This window comes from Phycodurus eques, chromosome 21 (assembly GCF_024500275.1).
Source record: "Phycodurus eques isolate BA_2022a chromosome 21, UOR_Pequ_1.1, whole genome shotgun sequence".
NCBI lineage: Eukaryota > Metazoa > Chordata > Actinopteri > Syngnathiformes > Syngnathidae > Phycodurus > Phycodurus eques.
In genome coordinates this window covers 6,197,478-6,218,429 of record NC_084545.1, presented here as the reverse complement: position 1 = coordinate 6,218,429, position 20,952 = coordinate 6,197,478, and the positions used below count along the sequence as shown (strand labels likewise).

The 20,952-nt window shown below is 42.9% G+C and overlaps 1 protein-coding gene across 2 annotated transcripts in view; it reads right to left on the bottom strand.

Moving 5' to 3' along the window:
* The window catches only part of plxdc2b (plexin domain containing 2b), a 70,775-nt gene that overhangs the window by 29,304 nt on the left and 20,519 nt on the right, over positions 1 to 20,952 (bottom strand). For both annotated transcript variants that reach the window (XM_061666300.1, XM_061666301.1), the window contains exon 2: positions 8,034 to 8,272. In XM_061666300.1, coding sequence (XP_061522284.1) covers positions 8,034 to 8,272 — 239 coding nt within the window. The remainder of the gene's footprint in view (positions 1 to 8,033; positions 8,273 to 20,952) is intronic.

Below are 20,952 nucleotides of genomic sequence, written 5' to 3'. Positions count from 1 at the left end.
TGTCTGTGTGTGTTTGTTTGTCCCTGCTATACTCTGCAGTTTATAGCAATAAGTTTGGGGGTTTTACAGTATATTTACTCAGTGTAATGCCCTCGCATGTTGGAAAGGAGAGCCGTCGCACATTTCTGCCATTTAATGAACGCCTAGAGAGCAGTAACACACAAACACAATGAGCACACTCACACTGCAGCTGCTGTCAGCCACAGCTCGCAGCCCAGAAACTCACACAGAGACTCGCTGACGTCACACGCTACCCATCAGCCAATTTTTTTCGTGTTCAAATATGTTTACAATGTGTTTAAAAAGTGTGTTTGAATAAGTTTGAATGTGCTTAAAGCATGTATGAGCAGTAAAACTAAAACCAAAAAATGCATGTGCTCTCTCATTATCATAGATTTTCACCAAAAAGGGTGGGTCTGGAACGTATCCACCACAATGAACGTGGGTTCACTCAAGTAATAATGAAAAAACAAAATTTCAAGCGGGCCTTTGCACAGCATAGCTTAACATTTAAGGGCAGAATGCAGTTTGGTCAAGTCCCCAGCCGGATGACAGCCCCCTCCCACCAATCGTCCTTGGCCCTAGCAGGGACAAGTCACCAGGTGTCCATCTCTGACCTTTAGTACTCCTCCTCCTTCTCAGACCATCTCCCAAAACATCCTGTGCTTATCGTATGGACGCTTGAACCCTTTTATGACTTCCCTCTCCTAAAAAACGCCGACTCAGGCTGCCCCGGCGGTGTGTTTCTTCTTCTGACTTGATTTGTCTGCGTTAGCGCTGATGAAAGGCGCCTGGCTGTGCTGGCTTAAATCACATCACTGGGAGGAACACCTGCTTGTAATGGAGATATTTCTCATCTCAAGTCTCATATTCCAAGGCTAATATTATGTAGAGGCATGGAATGTATTCTCTAAAGGAAAGTCTTATCCAGCAAGGTTTTGGCTTTAATTAACTACTGGCCTTTTGGTCAAACTAAGTGTGGACACTCTGAACAAACAACAACTATGTGTCCAAATATCAACTATGCTGTGGGAGTTCCGATTAAAGCGATCCCTTTTAAAAGTCTGGTCCCTGAAACACAAAGTTTTTAACAAGGATTTTGAGCTAAAAGGCACAGCTGTGAGGCATCCTATTCGACCCGCAGGGCTGGAGGAGGCAAGCAACAGGAAATCCTGTGATATGAGCGCTTCTTCCTAATTTTGTGCAGGAAACAATAAAAAGTGTGGACTTTTCACAAGCATTGCTCCAATGTTTCTCTGATGAGAGACAATCCTGCAATGTCAGCCTGCTTTTTAGGGGCGTTTTAGACCAGCTTGATTGGTCCCTTGCTTTGCAATGGGCTCTTAAAATTGCTTTATTTTTAGATAGGCAGGTCTATCGTGAGTAGACCCACATCAAGTCTCAAGAACCCATGCCCGAAAAGACACGACATCTGCCATTTCGGTTTGAAGCGGACAGTTTTGGGTCATTTTGGGTATTTCCTGGGATACTTCATAAACGAAGTACTACTGATTTTGTCCGATTGCTACCGAATTTGAATCAGACACTAGAGATAGGCTAGAGACACCCACTGAGCTTTTGGAAAATATCTAATTTCTCTTCATCAAAAAAAATTATACATATAGTGACAAGCAGAACTGCTCTTTAGCAACCATTATTCAAGTATACTACATAGTATACTACATACTGTACCATATGTATCCTGACATTTTTGTCTGATGGTGTGCCATGAGATTTTTAATGTAAAATACAGTACGTCCCTTGGCCAAATCAATGTTGGGAAATGTAGCAAGATGCAATGGTAAGTTGTGAGCAATTCCAGTTTTCATCATTGCATGTTGGTGGAGCGAGGTGGCTAATTTTGATGAATCCCCCAAAACACAAAACTCCCATAACTCAACTACAAATTTCCGGAAGAGATACTTAAGCTTTCACTTAGCAACAGGAAATTTGGTCGACATGTCCATCATGAGGCGGCACGGCGACCGACTGGTTAGAGCGTCAGCCTCACAGTTCTGAGGACCCGGGTTCAATCCCCGGCCCCGCCTGTGTGGAGTTTGCATGTTCTCCCCGTCCCTGCGTGGGTTTTCTCCGGGGACTCCGGTTTCCTCCCACATCCCAAAAAACCTGCATAAATTGGGGACTCTAAATTGCCCGTAGGTGTGAATGTGAGTGCAAATGATGTTTGTTTCCATGTGCCCTGCGATTGGCTGGCAACCAGTTCAGGGTGTACCCCGCCTCCTGCCCGATGACAGCTGGGATAGGCTCCAGCACGCCCGCGACCCGAGTGAGGAGAAGCGGCTCAGAAAATGGATGGATGAATGGATGTCCATCATGACTAGGGTTACAAAAAAGTCTCAAAAAGCCATGTCAGGAATCCTTCCATTTTGGTTTGAACCAGCCATTTTAGGGTAATTTTCACCACTTTCCAGAGTCCTTCAAATACAAACTACTCAGAGATTTTGTTGCGTTGCTACCAAATTTGAATGAGACACTACTGATAGGCTATGCTAAATTGTGAACAATACGAGTTTTGATCATTGCGTGTGGAGTATGGCGACATAGTCTGATGAATCACCAAAAACCACAAAACTCTAATAACTTGCAAGGTCCAAGCTGTTCTGGACTTGAAAATGTGGATGCCGATGTTTCCATCAAGCAGTCCATTTCAGTTTATCTAGTCAATGCCAACGCCTGCTAGAAAGAGAAATGGTGTCCTTGTTTATATGGTTGTCTCTCCATCAACTACTTAAGCATGCGATACCAAATGTATCACTCCACTTCATCTCCTGCCTGTACCACCTTCCATTCCCAGCCTGTTTTGAAGCTAAAGCACACTGAAGGTAAGAGTATCACTGGGAACCCGAGCTTTGGGAATTCCCCCCTCAAAAGAGCCTCTGTGTGAGTGACCGCAGACATGAAATCTCACCACCGTAAAGCACACCCCCCATTACCGCACATTAGAACGACCCACACAATCAGGTCCCTGGTCGGACCCCACATACTCCAGTTTGCTTTTCCTGGCAAACCGTCATGTCTGACATCGGGTATAGCCTCAAGACAGGCCGCACGTAGTGTAAATATGAGCAGCAGGGTGTGAAAATGAGGCCACGGAATGCACGCGGGTGCTTAGAGAGGGCGCACAGGGAGGAATAGGTCTGTCTGGGCCCTCCTAAGCGGTGTCGGCCTGCAGCGTTGACATACGATTCGGTATTTGGAAAAGGAGGAGGGGGTAGATGGGAACATCCAGCAGGGAGTGGGCCACAGCATACGCTCTGCTCCACTGCCTGTTTGTGTATTTATGCCGCTCGGAGAGCAGACTCCCAAATGGTGACAGACAGCTGCGAGCGGATTTTTCAAACTGTTCGCCAGGTCCGAGGTCAGCGCCCCACGTCAGCTCGTTTGGTATGGACACGAGCAGATGTTCAAGCTACAGTATAAATTGTCGGCCAAGCATCCCGATCGTGTTGAGATTATACTCAATGTAATGCTTATGCATATTGATATTTATTAGGGGTGTAACTGTACGCCAAAAATCCCATTTCAGTGCGTACCTTGATTTTAAGATTAAAATTAGAGTAAAGGAGCAAAATGCAAAAGATACTTATTTAAAATAAAACATTAAAAACTGCAAATACAATGAAAAAAATAATGTATCCATTTATATAATAGAATTGAAAAAAGGGATATTTAATAATATATAACAGCTTGAAATATGTAAAGTCCACTTGCCAGAGGCTGAGCTGCACTGTATTTGTTTACTGAGTAACGTTTAGCTTCCTATCCATTACCTAACACTGTATGTACAGTGTGGGAACTTAGTACGCCCCAGTACTCTACATAATGTTCCTTACTGAAAAATCGGAAAGTGAATACATTAACCATTAGACCCTGAATATTTATGCATTATCCTGGTGAGACATGTTTTTTTAAAACATTTATTTAATGTGTGAAAAATTCATTTTGATTAAAAGGCCTCCTGTTCAAGACTGGCACAATGACATCGTGAAACTGCCCAATGACAGAACTGACCTGAGTTATTAGAGTTTCTTGTTTTATGACTTCAAACTTGCTACAGCTGCACACAATCACAGAAACTCAAAATTCTCTATATTTAGCATTGTCCCATCTGTCTATTTTTTATTTCGTTCATGTATCGTTATTTATTATCCTCATTTTAATCCCTCATGGGGAAATTCAACGCTCACTCTGGAGTATGCTGTAGTTGTGGGATGGTATAAGTTTTTCAAATATGGTAGAAATTGAACAGAATTTCTCAGTTTGTTCTTGAATGGCCCCTGGAAAATGTCTTCAAAAGAAAATAGCAGACTTCCTGTGTTTTTTTTCAAGCATAGGTTTTTTGGAGACTTTTTTGTGCTTCTACTCATGACAGACATGCCCACCGAACTTCATGCTGCTCCTAAGTGAAAAGGGCTTTGGCTGCTGAATTTTCAAAAAAGCCAATTTTGGGGAGTCACGGTCACAACACCAACCAAATGTAAATTTCCACCGATTTATGTTGCCCGAAAGGGACAAAGACAAATAAAATTTAAGGCGGTCTTCACACCATATTATTAACATGATAAAATAAGGTTAATGAGGTTAAAATATGTAAGCAGTCCCATTAAAAGATCCTAAGCCACATGTCTGTTTCTGGAAAGGCAACATTTGTAAAACGTAAATATAAAATTTGCCTAATGGAGAGAAAGCCAGTGATTAAAATATTAACATATCTGCATTGAGACACTAATGTTTTAGTATTCTGACCTGTGATAGACACCGCACGAGATGGTGAGTTTACATTGGGCAGGTTTGGTTTTAAATTTGTGATGAAAATAAATGAATAGGAGAACCGAACCATGAGGTACACCCTTGGTTACACAGAAGTCCATAGTGACTTGTGTGTACATGAGTTTAGTCCAGTAATACGGTACATATCGAGTAACCGTTTTGGAAGCAAAGAAAGCAGAATGAACTGAGAAGCTCTTTGGGGGTCGGGGTGTGTGGGGATGGGCGGTATGCAAGCAGGTAACACGTAACGATAATCTTGCCTGATTTGGCCATTTTTTCTCTCTTCGGATCAAAGTCAGCAAAGGCCTGATTCTGTCTCTGAAAGATTATCCTCAGCGATTATTCTGTGGTGTGGGGTGTGTTAAGAGTGAATTGTCCTCCCCGAACTGCTTGGAAAATTGTCAAGGCCGACAATCGTAAACCTGTTCATTATTTACAATCGCAAATACTTATGTATGTGGTTAACACAGAGTTCGGCCGAGCCACTTACCAATTTTTGGAGTCCCCCACATTTAAAAACTTGTTTAAGATGTCTTTTGGCATGTGTGTACCCCGTTTAAACAGTCCGGAATATTAATCTCAGCATATCTGAAGAAGCCTGAAAATGGACGCTATCACTCTCCAATTGAATCCTACTGACTCAGGCTCACAATTTATTCTTCTTGCCTTATTATTCGAAGCCATCTTGAACGCAGGACCGGTTTAATTCGGACTTTAATGATCTGGAGAGCTCAGTGATGCACAGCCATCCAGGCGTCACCCCGTCTGCTGTCACGGTGCCGCCAGTGTTATACACCAGCATTTCCAGGTGAGGGATCCAAAGCTGGCTGGGTGGCACCGGTTAATCCAAACACAGCCTCCCACCACAATGCAGAGTCCATAAAAAAGATGGAGGGATTTCTTCAGTGGTGTAAAGCGGCCATAAAGGTGATGGAGGGGAAAGGTGTAATAAGTGATTGTTAACAGCGATTCAGCAGATCCAAACAAACTTGAAGTCTGTGCTGGGTGCTCTTTGGAAAAAAATGTCTTTAATAAATCATTATCCATCCAGAGGGATGAAAGAGAAGGCACTGTTCACCCTGGATTGGTCGCCAGTCAATAGAAACAAATAGACAAACCACCGCCTTCACACCACATTCATACTCACGTTCACACCTATGGGAGCTATTTTTAGGGGCTAGCCCTGTCTCATGCAAGTGAACCAGTGCTGGTTCCGCTCCATGTACTGCTAGGCCAATGAGGACTCCAGCTTTCATTACCATGATGACCGGGTGGCAGCCTCTTGTCCTCTCACCGGCTAGTGTATGCCAAACAGCGGGCTGGATCTCGCTGACGAGTTAAATTAGCCCGTAAAGACAGAAACAGGATTTTCACTTGTGGAGGCAACACACTAAACTTACCTCCTCCCTGATAGACAAAAATCTGTCTTACAGTCGATATACTGTATATCACTTCAACATACTTCCTGGACACCAATTACTACTTTCCTATCAGCCAGGACCCTTGTGTGGTTTTGTCCACATGTAAATAACTTTTTATCAACCAAATATGAGTTCCTACTCTCTGCCCAAATTTCAAAAATATAAATATGTGATTACCTGTTTTACACTGTTTTTTCCATTTGTGCATTGCGCCCTTCTTTTAAGTAGAGGGCTGTGCGTGTTTACGGTGCGTGCAATGTAAATGTATGGTTAAATGGCTGTGTTTCCATGTCTGGGTGTGTGTGCGCGCGTGTGTGTTTGGACGTTTACAGCTGACGATCAAAGCTCCTTCTCCCTCCTTCGCTAGAGACACGGGGCTTGTGAACCCATCAAGATTAGAAGGTGTTGAGGAAAAAAAAAAAACATAATGAGCTGCCTCGACCCCCCGAGGGAGGCCGGCATCATTACGGGCCAAGCGCGTCGATGCCGCGCGCAAACCGTGGCGCCACAGCAGAGCATATGTGGCCCTCGTACCTTTAATTTACATAGACCCATAAACAGACCTCGGCCATTAATTTCCAGTAGCTTCACCAACCTTTGTGCCTCACTGGGTTAATTTCATGCTCTGTTGTCTGGTTCCAATTTAGAAACCCACCCCCTGTGGCCCCCTAATCTTAATTTCGTTATACAATATCAATCCATGCACTTCATTTGCAAACATCTCATCGTCTGGAGCAATTTATAGCAGCTGCTGCTGAGGACGGAATACTTTTCGCAGCGGACTTTATGGATTCATTTTCTATAAATGAGCCCCTCACCAGGCAGTGAGGTTTTTTATGGAAGTTGCTCTACAAGAGCACAATCATTTAACTCCATATAAACAGTTTTCCCATGTTTGCATCGTAGATGTTCTTTTAGTCTAGTGGTGGCTTCATTATAAACGGCAAGAGTTTTTGAGGGGTATCGGTCCAAATCATTTGTTCACCAGAAACAAATTACAATATTACAAAGCAATTATTTACAAAATTTTTCGATCACTTATGGTTTGTCATGCTGTCATCTATCACTAACCTATGCTAACGCAGAAGTCAAAACAACAGTAAATATTTGTTTGTCCCATCTGTTTTCCAAGTAGATTGGGGAAGAAAAAAAAAAGTCTTGACACACCCCATACCACAGAATAATTGCTCAGGATAATCTTTTAGAGACATCCAATAATCGATTATTGGATTTGAGTATCAGTATGTGTGTTCCCCGCTTTACGGAAGACAAAACAGGACGTCAACTATGGGAAGTTGAGCTAAGTCCTCTGGGCAAGAATTATCCGAGACATCATGGTACTAGCATGGACGAAGGAGTTCAGAACCTTCGAGAGAGATTCTCTCATCCCATTGCACAGTCGAAAAGCAGTTTTGTTTATCACTAACCTTCGCTAACGAAGTAGTAAAGTCCTAATTACAGTAAATACAAGATTTGTACGGAAAACACTTTTATGGCATAAATATAAAACAATCAAATAAAAACAATCTCCCACGTGTATAGGATACATGAACAATGGGTGTTTGAGACTTTGGCGCATCCTGTTCTGACAGACATGTCCGCCAAGTTTCATGTCAATCTGTGAAACTGGTGTCGGGGGCTGATTTTCTTGTACTTTATTTTTTGGTTAACTTTCTAGGGGGCTGTAAGTAAGTTTTAGACGTTCGGATTCTGGACCCCCACTGCCAGGTGCTCAGGCCCAAATCATATCCATCCATCCATTTTCTGGACCACTTATCCTCACAAGCCTAACCTGGCATACATGCAGACATAGCAACCCACCTCAATTTGTGAGCTGTTGCCAGTGTCCTCGACTGACATCAGGTCCGGGAAGCGCTCGGCCTCTTCTTCTTGCGCCGCTTCCTCTTTGTCACGTTCCTGCTCCTGACTGGCCCTGTTACTGTCCTTATTCCGCAGGCTGTTCGGAAGCCATCTCCTCCAGCGGTGCGCATGTGTTTTCATGTCCACGGCCACATCCTCTTTCACCACTTGCCTACCATGCACATAGGAGTAAGCGACCCCTGAGGAGGAGACAAGAATGTTAGCGGTTAATGTTAATTAGTTTGTTAGCACTAGGACTGAGTGATTAATTGAGTCAATCCGTAAATTCAACTTTATTTATCATGAAAAAAAATCTTTTTTTTAAAATTGGATTTCGTAGGGCAGCACGGTGGACGACTGGCCTGCCTCACAGTTCTGAGGACCCGGGTTCAATCCCCGGCCCCGCCTGTGTGGAGTTTGCATGTTCTCCCGTGCCTGCGTGGGTTTTCTCCTGACACTCTGGTTTCCTCCCACATCCCAAAAACATGCATGATACCAAAAACATGCCTGACAACTCTAAATTTCCCATAGGTGTGAATGTGAGTGCGGATGGTTGTTTGTTTGTATGTGCCCTGCGATTGGCTGGCAACCAGTTCAGGGTGTACCCCGCCTCCTGCCCGATGACAGCTGGGATTGGCTCCGGCACGCCCGCGACCCTAGTGAGGAGAAGCGGCTCAGAAAATGGATGGATGGATTTCGTAGTTCAAATTGTGCTAACGTTTCTGTCCACTACTTACTAGGGGCGGGTAACCAATGGTACGGTATGTACCTCAGTTTTTGAGCCACAGTTCGGTACGGTTTTCGTAACCAAACCACAGATAAGGGCTGCAAATCCTCAGCAATAAATGCTTGCACTGCACAGGTTAAGTTTAACTCTTGTGACCCTAAAATATCTGTCAACAGTTGTCACACACTTGTCGTACTCAACAGTGAAAAAGAAATTAATTCAGAGTTGAATAAAGGGTTAGGGTTATTAAGTGCTTCTTCAAATTTTGATCTCTTAAATCCTCTGCTCATGCTTATTATGGTTTTAAGTTTACCATGTCCGTGAGCTGCACTTTGAAGCCAGATACAGTTAGGACTGTGAGTAGGTGAACACACAACAGACACAAAAACACACAGCATCAATGCAAAGTGAATTGCTCATCAGGGCATATTGTCCCATGCAGAGCATACCAAACGGAACTCGGTAAAACCATCCCTCTGTCATGAACGGAACAGAGGACAGGACCCAAAAATGCACGACTCTAAAACAAATGGACAGTTTAAAAAAAAAGAGAGGTTTAATATACGGGCAGAGGTCGGTACACAGGCAGACAATCCAAAAAAGGCAGCGGTATCCAAAAACGTGAGGCAAAAAGGCGAGGTCGATAATCGGAACAGGGTCTAGTCTTACTGTGAGTCTCTGACGTGGAAACAAGGAATGTTGGAACGCGACTGGCGAACTGGCGACTAGAAAGACACGAGGTTAAATGCAAGGGGTAATTAGGGTGAACGAGGCAGAGGTGGTGAAGATGCTCTCAGGAGCAGGTGTGTACGAGACAGGGGGAAGACAACAACCGGAACACACACCCATGACACCCTCCTGCTTACATGGCCTACATGGATGCGAATGCAGAGCTAGTTTACAAAAGCACAGTCAGTGTTGCCAACTTAGCGAGTTTTCCGACCCCTCGAGCAACAACTTTTCAAAAAAGTGACTTTAATTCCTACGAAGAAAACGATGACATGAGCGGAATCATTTTCACATATGACGAGAAAGGAGCCCCGTGGAAGGAAATGACAGCGTCAATCGTCCTGAACAGTGCCAAAGACATGGGGCCCATTTGTAGTACATGTTACAAAACCAGAGATTCGTCCACGAAGGAAACTTTGCCCAAGTTATGTGCTTCCAAGCCGAAAATATCCTGCCGAGGTTGCCATACAACTCTCTATGAAAAAGAGCGCGAGAGCGCTAGAAATATTGCTCACATGAAGGCATATCAGATTTGTGAGACGAGACAAACATATCAGAGCTTTTAATTGGCCCAACGATAAGGTAGGGAGTAGTAATTGGTTTATTATGAATTAATTGGTGCACCCGTCCCCAGATGTATGTATGGAGTTTTTAAAAATAATATGATGTAATGGATTGCAAATTATTTTTACAGACCGCCAAGTTATGGCTGATGGACCGCCGGGGGTCTGTTTGAGAACCAGTGCCTCGCACGGTCACCCCAATGATAAGCATGGAGCACAGTAACACCACTAAACTGGTGGAGATGATGCATATAGCTCATAGAAGATCGAGAGCATATGAAAGAGAGACCGGGATGATTGATGAACAAACTCGAGCCAGGACCACAGACTAAACCATAAATCCCGGCGCATTTAGCGACAGACGGATTACGACGATATGACAAAACAATCATGACAAGACGATGAAATGAAAGGTCAGTTGCTCTGTCATTAATTCAAAGATTTCCCCATATCCTAAAACGATAAAGCCTTCAATGGAAGCGAGCCCAGAGACTTTATTCGTTACATACTGTATGCATTACAACATCCAAATGTATCCATGCATGTCATGCACCGCAAAGCGCTGTTATACTGTATGTTAAACCCATCCCAAAGTGATAACTCATTGAAAGCACTTTTCTCAGTTGCGCCTGAATATTTGGCTCCATCTGCTTATTATGTCCAGAATATATGACAATCTATTCATAATAAACATTTTGACACCACACCATTTCATTTAGGAACCTGACATTTTTATTTTAAAAAGTAAACTGCATTATTCCACAAGGGGCTGGCTCACAGGTGACATGACTGCCTCACAGATCTGACATTCTGGGTTCGAACCTCAACTGCAGCCTTTCTTTGTGGTGTTTGCATTACCTCCACAGGCTTGACTGGGTTTACTAATTAACTTGAAATAATAAAGATACAACAAACTACGATCTTAAAACACGCTAATATCATTTCAAACTCATCTTGCAAAAGTACCCTGAAAAATAAATGGCTTACAGATTAAAATGCAATGCACATGTGTAACATATACGTATAAATAAGATTTTAGAACAGTCGAGATGTATCACTTCAACATATTTCCTTGACACCGATTACTACTTTTCTAGTAGCCAGGGCTTTCGCGGCATCTTGTGGTGTAACAAGACATTCCAGAAACGAGCACAAAAAAACGTGAATAACTGAGGATAGGTTCCACCAAAAAATATCTAAAAAGAAAGTGAATAGGTGACTTCGTGAATAGCGAACTACAAAAAGGTGGAAGTTCACTTAGTGTACATTTGTTGCATCCCATTTTCTTGAATTTAATATGGCCCTCAGACGACTGCAGACAAACTGAAATGGCCCCAGAAAGAAAAAAAGGTCTCCCTTGAAGGATCATCACTTCGTCAATGTATGATGGAAAGCTGGCAAACAGCAGGTACTAAAAAAACTTCACTATACTGTAGTGGCTGTGAATAAATGAGAGCTAAGAGTGGTCACCAATGAGTCACTCTTGACATTAAAAGGAGAACCTGTGTTTCTCTTCTCTTTGATTTACTCACACTGTGCATAATTACAGAGTCTGCATCATTTGTCATGCCCGGAAGAGCATCGAGGGACACCTAAAATGATAAAGTGTCGCCTCAGTGTGGGACTATTCCTTAGCTTGTGCGTGAAAGCAAATCTTTCCTCTTCTTACGTCTCCGCGTAGCTTCGTAGCCTTATTGGCCAGACCCTAAGCTGTCAACGCGTCTGATTCACACAACGCGACAGCCCGCCGTAATTTTGTTCCACCTAAAACCTTTCAAGGACATTTAGCAGGTCATAAAGCTGCAGAATGGAGGTCTTGTCTGCACCCACTTTTTATCCGCTTGTTTCCCACCCGACTCACCGTCGCTGACGGGAAGCTGACATAAGAAATAAGAAAGGAACCCTGTTGCTGCATTGCATCCAAAAGAAAAGAGCTTTTCTCAGCAGCAAAATACAAATGAGGCTGATGTAAGTGTTGCTTCAGCCACTTCTTTGCCTGTTTTGCTTCTCTTCACTGGAAATTCTCATGCTTTATGAGATGGATTGTATCCATATTTTTTCCAGATGTGGGAATAAGTCATATACATCACAAGAGCAAATACACCCATCACATTGTTGTAAATGCTTTGTTTTATTTATTTAGGGTGTACTCACTTTTGTTGCCAGTGGTTTAGATATTAATGGCTGTGTGTTGGGTTATTTTGAGGAAACGCACTCTACACTGACTACTTAACACTGTAAAATTGTTATTACCTCTGTGTTATCGTATGAAACGCTATGGTACAATTATTACTAAAGTCTTTAGTATTTTGCATGTGCAAGTCATAAGGAAGATTCAAGTCTTAACCTTTAAGCAAGTCCCAAGTTACCGTGGCAAATATCAAGAAAGCGAGTCAAGTTACTACTTGGATTAAGCAATTCAGTCTTGCTCTGTCACAACAGACAGTGTATTTGCTCATTAGCCACTTTGCATTCAATATCAATACTTGCGTTACTAATACTTTAATGTACTTTCAATGGTTCCAAAACCAGCCTTTGCATTGTCAATTACTTTATTGTCATCTCAATCAAAAACATAACCAACATGAAGTTTAGTTAAGTGTGGCTAGAGCGCGAGGCAGTGGCACTTCCTGTCCTTTACCTAACATGTTCCGTGTTGGAACTTAGTACACCCTGTATCACACCACATGCAAGTACTGTTACATTCCTAGTACATAAATAGACCGGTGAGCTTTTAAGTGCATTTATGAAGTGAGCGGAGGGACAAATGGCACAAAAGTGTGCTTTTAAAACATGCCGTAGCTTGCTTTTATAACACACTCACTCACATAAAAGCCTACTCTATCATTAGGCAAGTACATAAAGGAAAAGTTAAATAGCTGGTAAGAAGTGAGGTGGCACCTGCACAAAGCCCAAAATGTCTGCACATCAACACCAGTCTTGCAGGTGATGGCAGCATTCAAAACAATTACAACACAAAACATATGAATCTGTATAAACAGCACATAAGGGTAAAGCGGGGCACTCGGCACACATCGATTTTTGAAATCTTAACCGATCAAATGTGAGAGGATTCCTTTCTTGCCATACAGAAAACGAAGTGAAAATTATTCCTCTCACGGCGTCTATTTCTTCGGGGGGAAATTAAGGACACGAGTCAACTAAATCTTGAAAAATGAATTCAAAATCGATTCGTCGTCCCGCTCATTCCTCATATTTCGTCCGATTTTTGGCATCTGTGTACCCTGCTATACTCGCTGAATGCACAGGCACTTTAAATTCCTGGTGGTCTCTCGATCAGCGTTTCTGTTTTCATGGACGATTAGTCACGTTTTGTCCCAGTCAAAACACTCCACCACAGACCTCCTCAGGGCTTCAGATTGGAGCGGCAGATAAACGCTGCTTTTTCCCACAGAAGAACACACTTGCGGTGGATATTGTGGTGTAAATATTAAATATTATGCAACAACCACAACGAAAACAGGGTTAAAGTCGAGACGGAGAGAAAAGAGAACACCATGTAAACAGCAGAGATTTTCCTGCATATAAACATTTGGAGACGGGCACCTCTGCCTAATTTCAGGCCACATCCGGCTCTAAAAGCTCTAAAATTATTATTTTTTTAAGGGTTTTTTTTTTTGCTGTTTTTATTTACCTTTTAAAAATGATGTCATTCTTTTTTTTTATACCTGTACCTGTGCCCCAAGTTCGGGTGAGTGGTTGAGGGAGGGGGAAAAGAGGGTAAATGTGTCTGTGTGCTTTTTGATTTTCTATTTAAAAAAATACAAAATCTGTTATTATCTGACCAGTATTGCACTAGTTGGATTATTTTTAACTGGATTTTCAAACAGGTAAACAAAAAAAAATGGAAACATGACCACCAGGAACAAGATGATTCTGATTCTGATTCTGATATCACGTCTTAACTATCAGCGCTCACTTTGCGTTTTTAGCTTTTCAGAGATGTCTTGTGAAATAAGCAAATATTTTTCATGGCGAGGTGGCACCAAGTGTTTTTAGAAAAATAAATCGTTAGTGCAACATTGTGGACGACTGGTTAGCACATCTGCCTCACAGTTCTGAGGACCCGGTTTAAAATCCGGCCTTGTCTGTGTAGCGTTTGCATGTTCTCCCCGCGCCAGCGTGGGTTTTCTCCGGTTACCCCAGTTTGGCTGGCTGGGTGTACCCCGCCTCTCACCCAGAGTCAGCTGCGATAGGTTTCCAGCATCCTCAAGACCCTTGTGAGGATAAGGATAAGCGGTATGGAAAATGGATGGATAGAAAGGTTAGTGAAAAATAAAATACATGAAAGTACCTCGCACAAAAGAGTTGGAAAGGTACCACCTCTGCCTCTATTTGAGCCATGAAAAATCCTGTGTAAACAACAATACTGACCTTTACACCTGCCGACACAATTGGGATCATAAATCAGATGTAAAAAACATAACAATCTGACCTTTTGATTAAATCGCTCTGGCATAACACCAACCACATCGGAAAAAATGAGCAAGGAAATAGAGGAACATTTCTCAGCTTGGAAAATGGTAATTACACTACATAGAGCATGTCCAATTTAAAAAAGGGTGCCTTCGTGGTACTTCGGGAATAAGTGGTGCCGCAAAGAGGAAGCCTAGACACAGTGTGTTAGATTGATGGGTAAAATCCATCCATCCATCCATTTTCTGAGCCGCTTCTCCTCACTAGGGTCGCGGGCGTGCTGGAGCCCATCCCAGCTGTCATCGGGCAGGAGGCGGGGTACACCCTGAACCGGTTGTCAGCCAATCGCAGGGCACATACAAACAAACAACCATTCGCACTCACAGTCACACCTACGGGCCATTTAGAGTCTCCAATTAACGCATGTTTTGGGGATGTGGGAGGAAACCGGAGTGCCCGGAGAAAACCCACGCAGGCACGGGGAGAACATGCTAACTCCACACAGGCGGGGCCGGGGATTGAACCCGGGTCCTCAGAACTGTGAGGCTGACGCTCTAACCAGTCGTTCACCGTGCCGCCGATTGATGGGTAAAATAAAAAATTAAAAAAGATGGTATGACCCAACAAGCTTTTCAGCTTTTTGTTGAACTATTACAGGCTTTTTAGAGATTAATGGACAACAATCTAATCGGGTATTGGCACATACATTTGGAGAGCACCATTGCTGTAAAACTCCAATCCAGTGATTTCTAATTATGACTGGCTACTAGAGTCATGATATTTATGCAAGGCTGGCAAAAGAAGTACCTCGTTTTGAAATAAAGGGGATGCTTCATGACATCCATTAGAAGCAACACATGGTGCAATTTTTTATTTATAAGATTCATTTTACAGTTAAATACTACATAGAATAAAAAGTGATTTAATTGCTATTAAAAATGCAAATGTATCCTTATAGTGTCCTTTTAAAACGAATGTTCTGAGTGTGTGTCTATCTGACTTCCTCATCCTGTTTCCATCGGGAAATTGATCGCAACCCGTGAACTCTACCTAACAACAAGTGATTGGTTTATGATAGGTCTGTTCCTAAGTTGGCAAGGAGTGTCAGAACAGACACAGAGAAGTCAGAGCGTGCCATAGTCTAATACTAACCTACACGATCGCAGTAGTAAAGTCATAATTACAGTACACATTTGTATAAAAAACACTTTTAGGCCATAAATATAAAACAATCAAATGAAAGACAGTAAGTATGCCGGTAACTGAGCATTATAATGTCCTATAACAGGACAATCATAAAGCGAGGACCCCCATTAGGTACCATAAAATTTGCTCAACAAAACAAGGAGGCTGACAGAAGCTTATAGACAACATCAGAGCAATCTTATGGAATAGTAATTCGGTAATGCTGTCCGCAATATCATTGCGTCTGATCTTTCACAAAAAGTCCAATATTCCAGAAACAATATGTTTGGGATGAGAAAAATAATCTAGCCATCTAGTACCGAACTAGTGGCATATTTCTTTCTTTGCTCGAGTTTGGACCGGTTGAGGGATGGCTATAAGGTGCCATTGGTGAGATGGTACGGCGGGTCTTCGGTTTACAATGGAGTTCCGTTACTGCGGCGGCGACATAACACGAATTTGAACGCTCCCCATTCTATCACTACCCTCTGTTACCTCAGTAAACGACTTTCCTATTAGCCAGAGCTTTGGTTGCATCTTAGTGCAATACAGGAAGAGCACAAAAGATGGTAAAAAACAAAGGATTTTTTTTTTTTGTCATCTGCATGATTTATGCAGTTGGATGAAACAAGCCAATATGCTGGATACAAACTAAACCAGGCACGTGGGTGACAGAAACCCAAAACACGGGTTTCGGCAGGCCGGACGAGGAGCCCGCTGTCACCACCGTGGCTTCCCTCATGTAATTGGTGGTTAGCCACTTGGTCAGTGGAGGAAGATGAAAATGTTCAGGGAAAGACACCAAACAACCGGGCAAAAAGGAGGAGGTGTTGGTGTCCTGGATGACACAGGCTTTTAGGAATTTAGGATTCCAGTCAGGCACATTGTCTTTCTCCTATTTCACAAGATTGAGTGATTGACTACAGGACCATGAAGCACTACTGTTGGCTCAGCTCCATTTTTCTACTCTGAGCCTTACAATTCAGCATCAATGCATCATTGGACACAGGGCTTGATATAAGAGATTAGTCTATAAGAGATTAGTCTTCCTGCTGCCCACAAACCGGTGGCGATATTACTATTTTCTTGAAGGTCACAGGCTAACTGATCTCTAAAATGGCATTAGGACAAGACAGGGGGGGGGGGGGGGGGGGGTGCTGTAGCTCAGTCAGACTTAAATCTCACTATGAAAACACACACACACACACAGTCACACATCTGTGCGTTCACCGTTCCCATAGTCTGCTTAGAACGTTGCTCAACGGAGCTGAAAATTGGAAATGGTCTGGAGGATGTCTTTTGTGAATATACAGTACAAACTATGACCTCGGAAGGTCAACTTAAAAAAAACTGTGACTCGCGCTCATGAAAATGTTGCACAAATAAATAAATAAATCAATAATAAAACACAAAAAAACATTGACAAATTTCACAATGCATTTAAAAGACTGTCAAGATGAGAACCAAAGCGACTTTGTTTTAGAGAACCAAGTGCCAACAACCATGAATAATGATGAACATTGCAGTCATCAGCAGATGACTAATAAGAAAGGTATATTTCCCTTGAAATTTCCCCTGAATTATTAATTATATGAGTAATTACAAGTTGTTGGGAACATCAACAGGACATACTGTATGTCTCGTAAATATTTCATAATGAAAGCTACGTATCACGGAAAGAAGTTTGTAACTTGCAACATTTTAAAACATTAACATACATATAATGTGATTGCTATGAAAAGGTAGATAGATTTATGTTCCTGGTGCTAAAACGGCCTAATTATGGTCACTCTATCTATCCATCCTTTTTCTTCCATCCATTAGTGTCACAGGTCTATCCCAGCTGACTGGCTGAGACCCTGGACTAGTCGCCAGCCAATCACAGGTCACAAATGGACAAACAACCATTCACTGTCATATTCATATCAATGGACAATTTAGAGTCCTTAGGAACTTGATTTTGGAATGTGGCAGGAAGTTGGAGTACCTGGCAAACAAAAAACACACGAGCACGTTGACAAAATGCAAACTCCCCACAGGAAGGACGGAGCTGAGATAGGAACCTCGGACCACAGATCTGTGAGGCAGATATGCTAACCACTATACCACCGCGTATCTAATAACGGTCATACTGTAGTTGTAAATCGCTGAATAACAAAGTGCAACATGTCATCGGACAGCGCTCATATGTTTATTCCTGAAGGAAGACAACATTTCGTAGGCTGCTAGCAAAATCGAGGTCATGGCTCAGACTTTGGTGCTTTTGGCCATTGACCACTTTTACATTTGTGTCCTTCTAATAGGAATCGATTCGAGCAGTGGTTTCGAGACCAAGAGCATGCCTGTGCGTGTTGGCTGCTGTGCGGACAGGCTTATTCTTGTCCTGCAGGTGGAGATTGATTGACCAGCCAGTGTATTAACTGTGTCTTTTTGGCAAATCTGCTTTTGGACTTAGGTGGAAACGGGCCCGGGGTGTGGGGGCCAAAGCATGCAGTCTCTTAGCTCTCCACCCTGGCAAATGTGTTCACACTCCAGTAGCCGGAGCCCACTCAGACAGCTCCGGCTACTTTCCCATAAGGTCACGGCATTTCTGCCATTGCTGCTCCCCCCTGACGTTCACGACCAAGGTACAAACACAGTGAGGGTCTACCACTATCGGTCACTGGAGATGCATTCAAATGTTGGGTGGAAATGGCCCATGAGGCTTCAGGGCAGACGGCCTAAGTCAAAATTAATCCAACCCAACAACCAGGTGCACTGCATATAATCAGCTCCTCGCCAGGTGTGCTTTGCATTCTGGGATGCAGCCAAGGGGGAAAGTAAGAAATATGAACGACTGCGGAACTCTCGCATTTCTTCCTGCATGTTCCTACTATTGTTCCAGCCCACCCTCTAATACCTACCAATTTGCAGCTTATATTCTTCTTTTTCACTGTTGGCTTTCCGACAGAAGCTTCCGCGCACTGTCAGAAACAGTATGAGTCCATTTTTGCACAAGCCACACTAATGCACCCTATTAGTTGTTTTGAGGGTTTAAAGCACTAGACTTGAAGGCCATGAGGGACTCACCACACAGGTTTGAGGGTTTGCATTCTGCCAACATAAAAGGGTCACAGGTGAGCTGGATCCTATCCCAGCTGACAGTGTACACCCTCAACTGGTCGCCGGTTTACATTGCACATACTGTACAGTCAAACAACTATTCACACTCACATTCAAAGGACAGTTTATAGAGTTTTCAAGGAACCTGACATGCAGATTTTTGAAATGTGAGAGCAAGCGAGAATATCCAGAGAAAACCTACACAAGCACATGCCGAACATGCGAACTCATAGTGAGAGATTGGAACCCAGATTGGAACCCAGAGCTTCTGAACAGTGAGGCAGACTTGCTAACCACCTGGTCGCCATGCTGCCAAGTTGACTATTCCTTTTGCAAATATGCTTCGTGATCTCATGATGAGGACACAGGAATGCCTTATGGGGCTGAACATGGCCACGCTGAGTCTTTAATGGAAAGTGACAGCTAAGGAGCTCTCTGACAAACAACCTAAGAGACACCGGGATGGAATGCAAATGATCTTGTTCTCAAAAACCCTCCTTGCCTTTTGGTTTATCCTCTTCATACTCGACAGACAGTCATTGCAGATGAGAGTTAGCTGGTCCCTCTGTCGGTGATGATGAAGGAGGGGAAGAGGAGCAAGCTTTGTTGGCGTTGGCATAGGGAGACTGATGCCGTTGGAAGTCTCAGCCTCCACTTACAAACTGTCCTGATTTTCCCGTGGGGGAGGACGACAAAGGCTGAAGACTAAGGCTGCCTTTGCATTGGCTGTGAGTCAACAAGCCCCCCTTAATCAGCCTGTTAGCGGTTCATACGTGGAGTTGAGGCTTTCCTGTTTTCGACCAAAGAATCAAAGAAATCAACTTTGAAGCACAAAGTCCTGCAGGGTGTTTTATTTCTACTCAACCTACTACAACCCCATGCATTTCGGGGGTTGAACAACTCTCACCATCAACTCACTATAGTTCTTCGTCCAAAGTCCATAACCCTTCACTCACTTTGCCTTGCAGCATCCTATTTTAGGGACTTTTAATCGTTATGTCCCTCCCCACTGTCGCTGCCATGCCTCCGGGCAGCCTGCCATCGGCACCCATGGGCCCCCCTACGTTCTTCCTCTCCATTGATCAGACTCAGGGGCCCCGTAGGCAAAAGACAGCCGGAAGAAGGAAAGATGAGGCAGAATTCAGACTGAGTCGGATATTTTTAGAGCAAATTCTTACAGACAACAATAAAACAACTATAAAGGAATGAAATAAAAAGGAGTTTTGCGTGCAGTGAATGTGGTAAAGCATTCTTCCTAAAACAAACAAACATGAGTAAATGGCCATAGAAACCGATAGTAAGTAAACTCACACCATAAAGCACACAAAAATGTCCATTACTGTCTGGCAAGCAGACAAAAGCCCAACAAGACTGGTCATGCTGAGGTTTGTGACGCAGTTTCATTCTCTAACTGATTTCCCATCATGCTTGCATGTGCATGTGAGAATTTTGAATAGCATTTCATAGACACTCACTTCATGCATATTTTTTTATTTAGTTAACATCCATGCATAATTAAGGGGACGCAAGATGGAAGTTCGTAAAATCTGTCATTGAGATTGTAAAAAAATTAAAAATAAAAAAGGTCAACGCCAAATTTGAATGGGTTTTTATTTGGTTCATGACACACCCCTTCAGTAGTGCTATACAACCCCAATTCCAATGAAGTTGGGACGTGTTGAACATAAATAAAAGCAGAATACAATGATTTGCAAATCATGTTCAACCTATATTTAATTGAATACACTACAAAGACAAGATATTTAATGTTCAAACTGATAAACTTGATTGTTTTTAGCAAATAATCATCAACTTTGAATTTTATGGCTGCAACACGATCCAAAAAAGCTGGGACAGGTTCATGTTTACCACTGTGTTACATCACCTTTTCTTTTAACAACATTCAAAAAACGTTTGGGAACTAAGGACACTAATTGTTGAAGCTTTGTCGGTGGAATTATTTCCCATTCTTGCTCGATGTACAGCTTCAGCTGTTCAACAGTCCGGGGTCTCCGTTGCCGTATTTTACGCTTCATAATGCGCCACACATTTTCAATGGGAGACGGGTCTGGACTGCAGGCAGGCCAGTCTAGTACCCGCACTATTTTAGTATGAAGCCACGCTGTCGTAACACGTG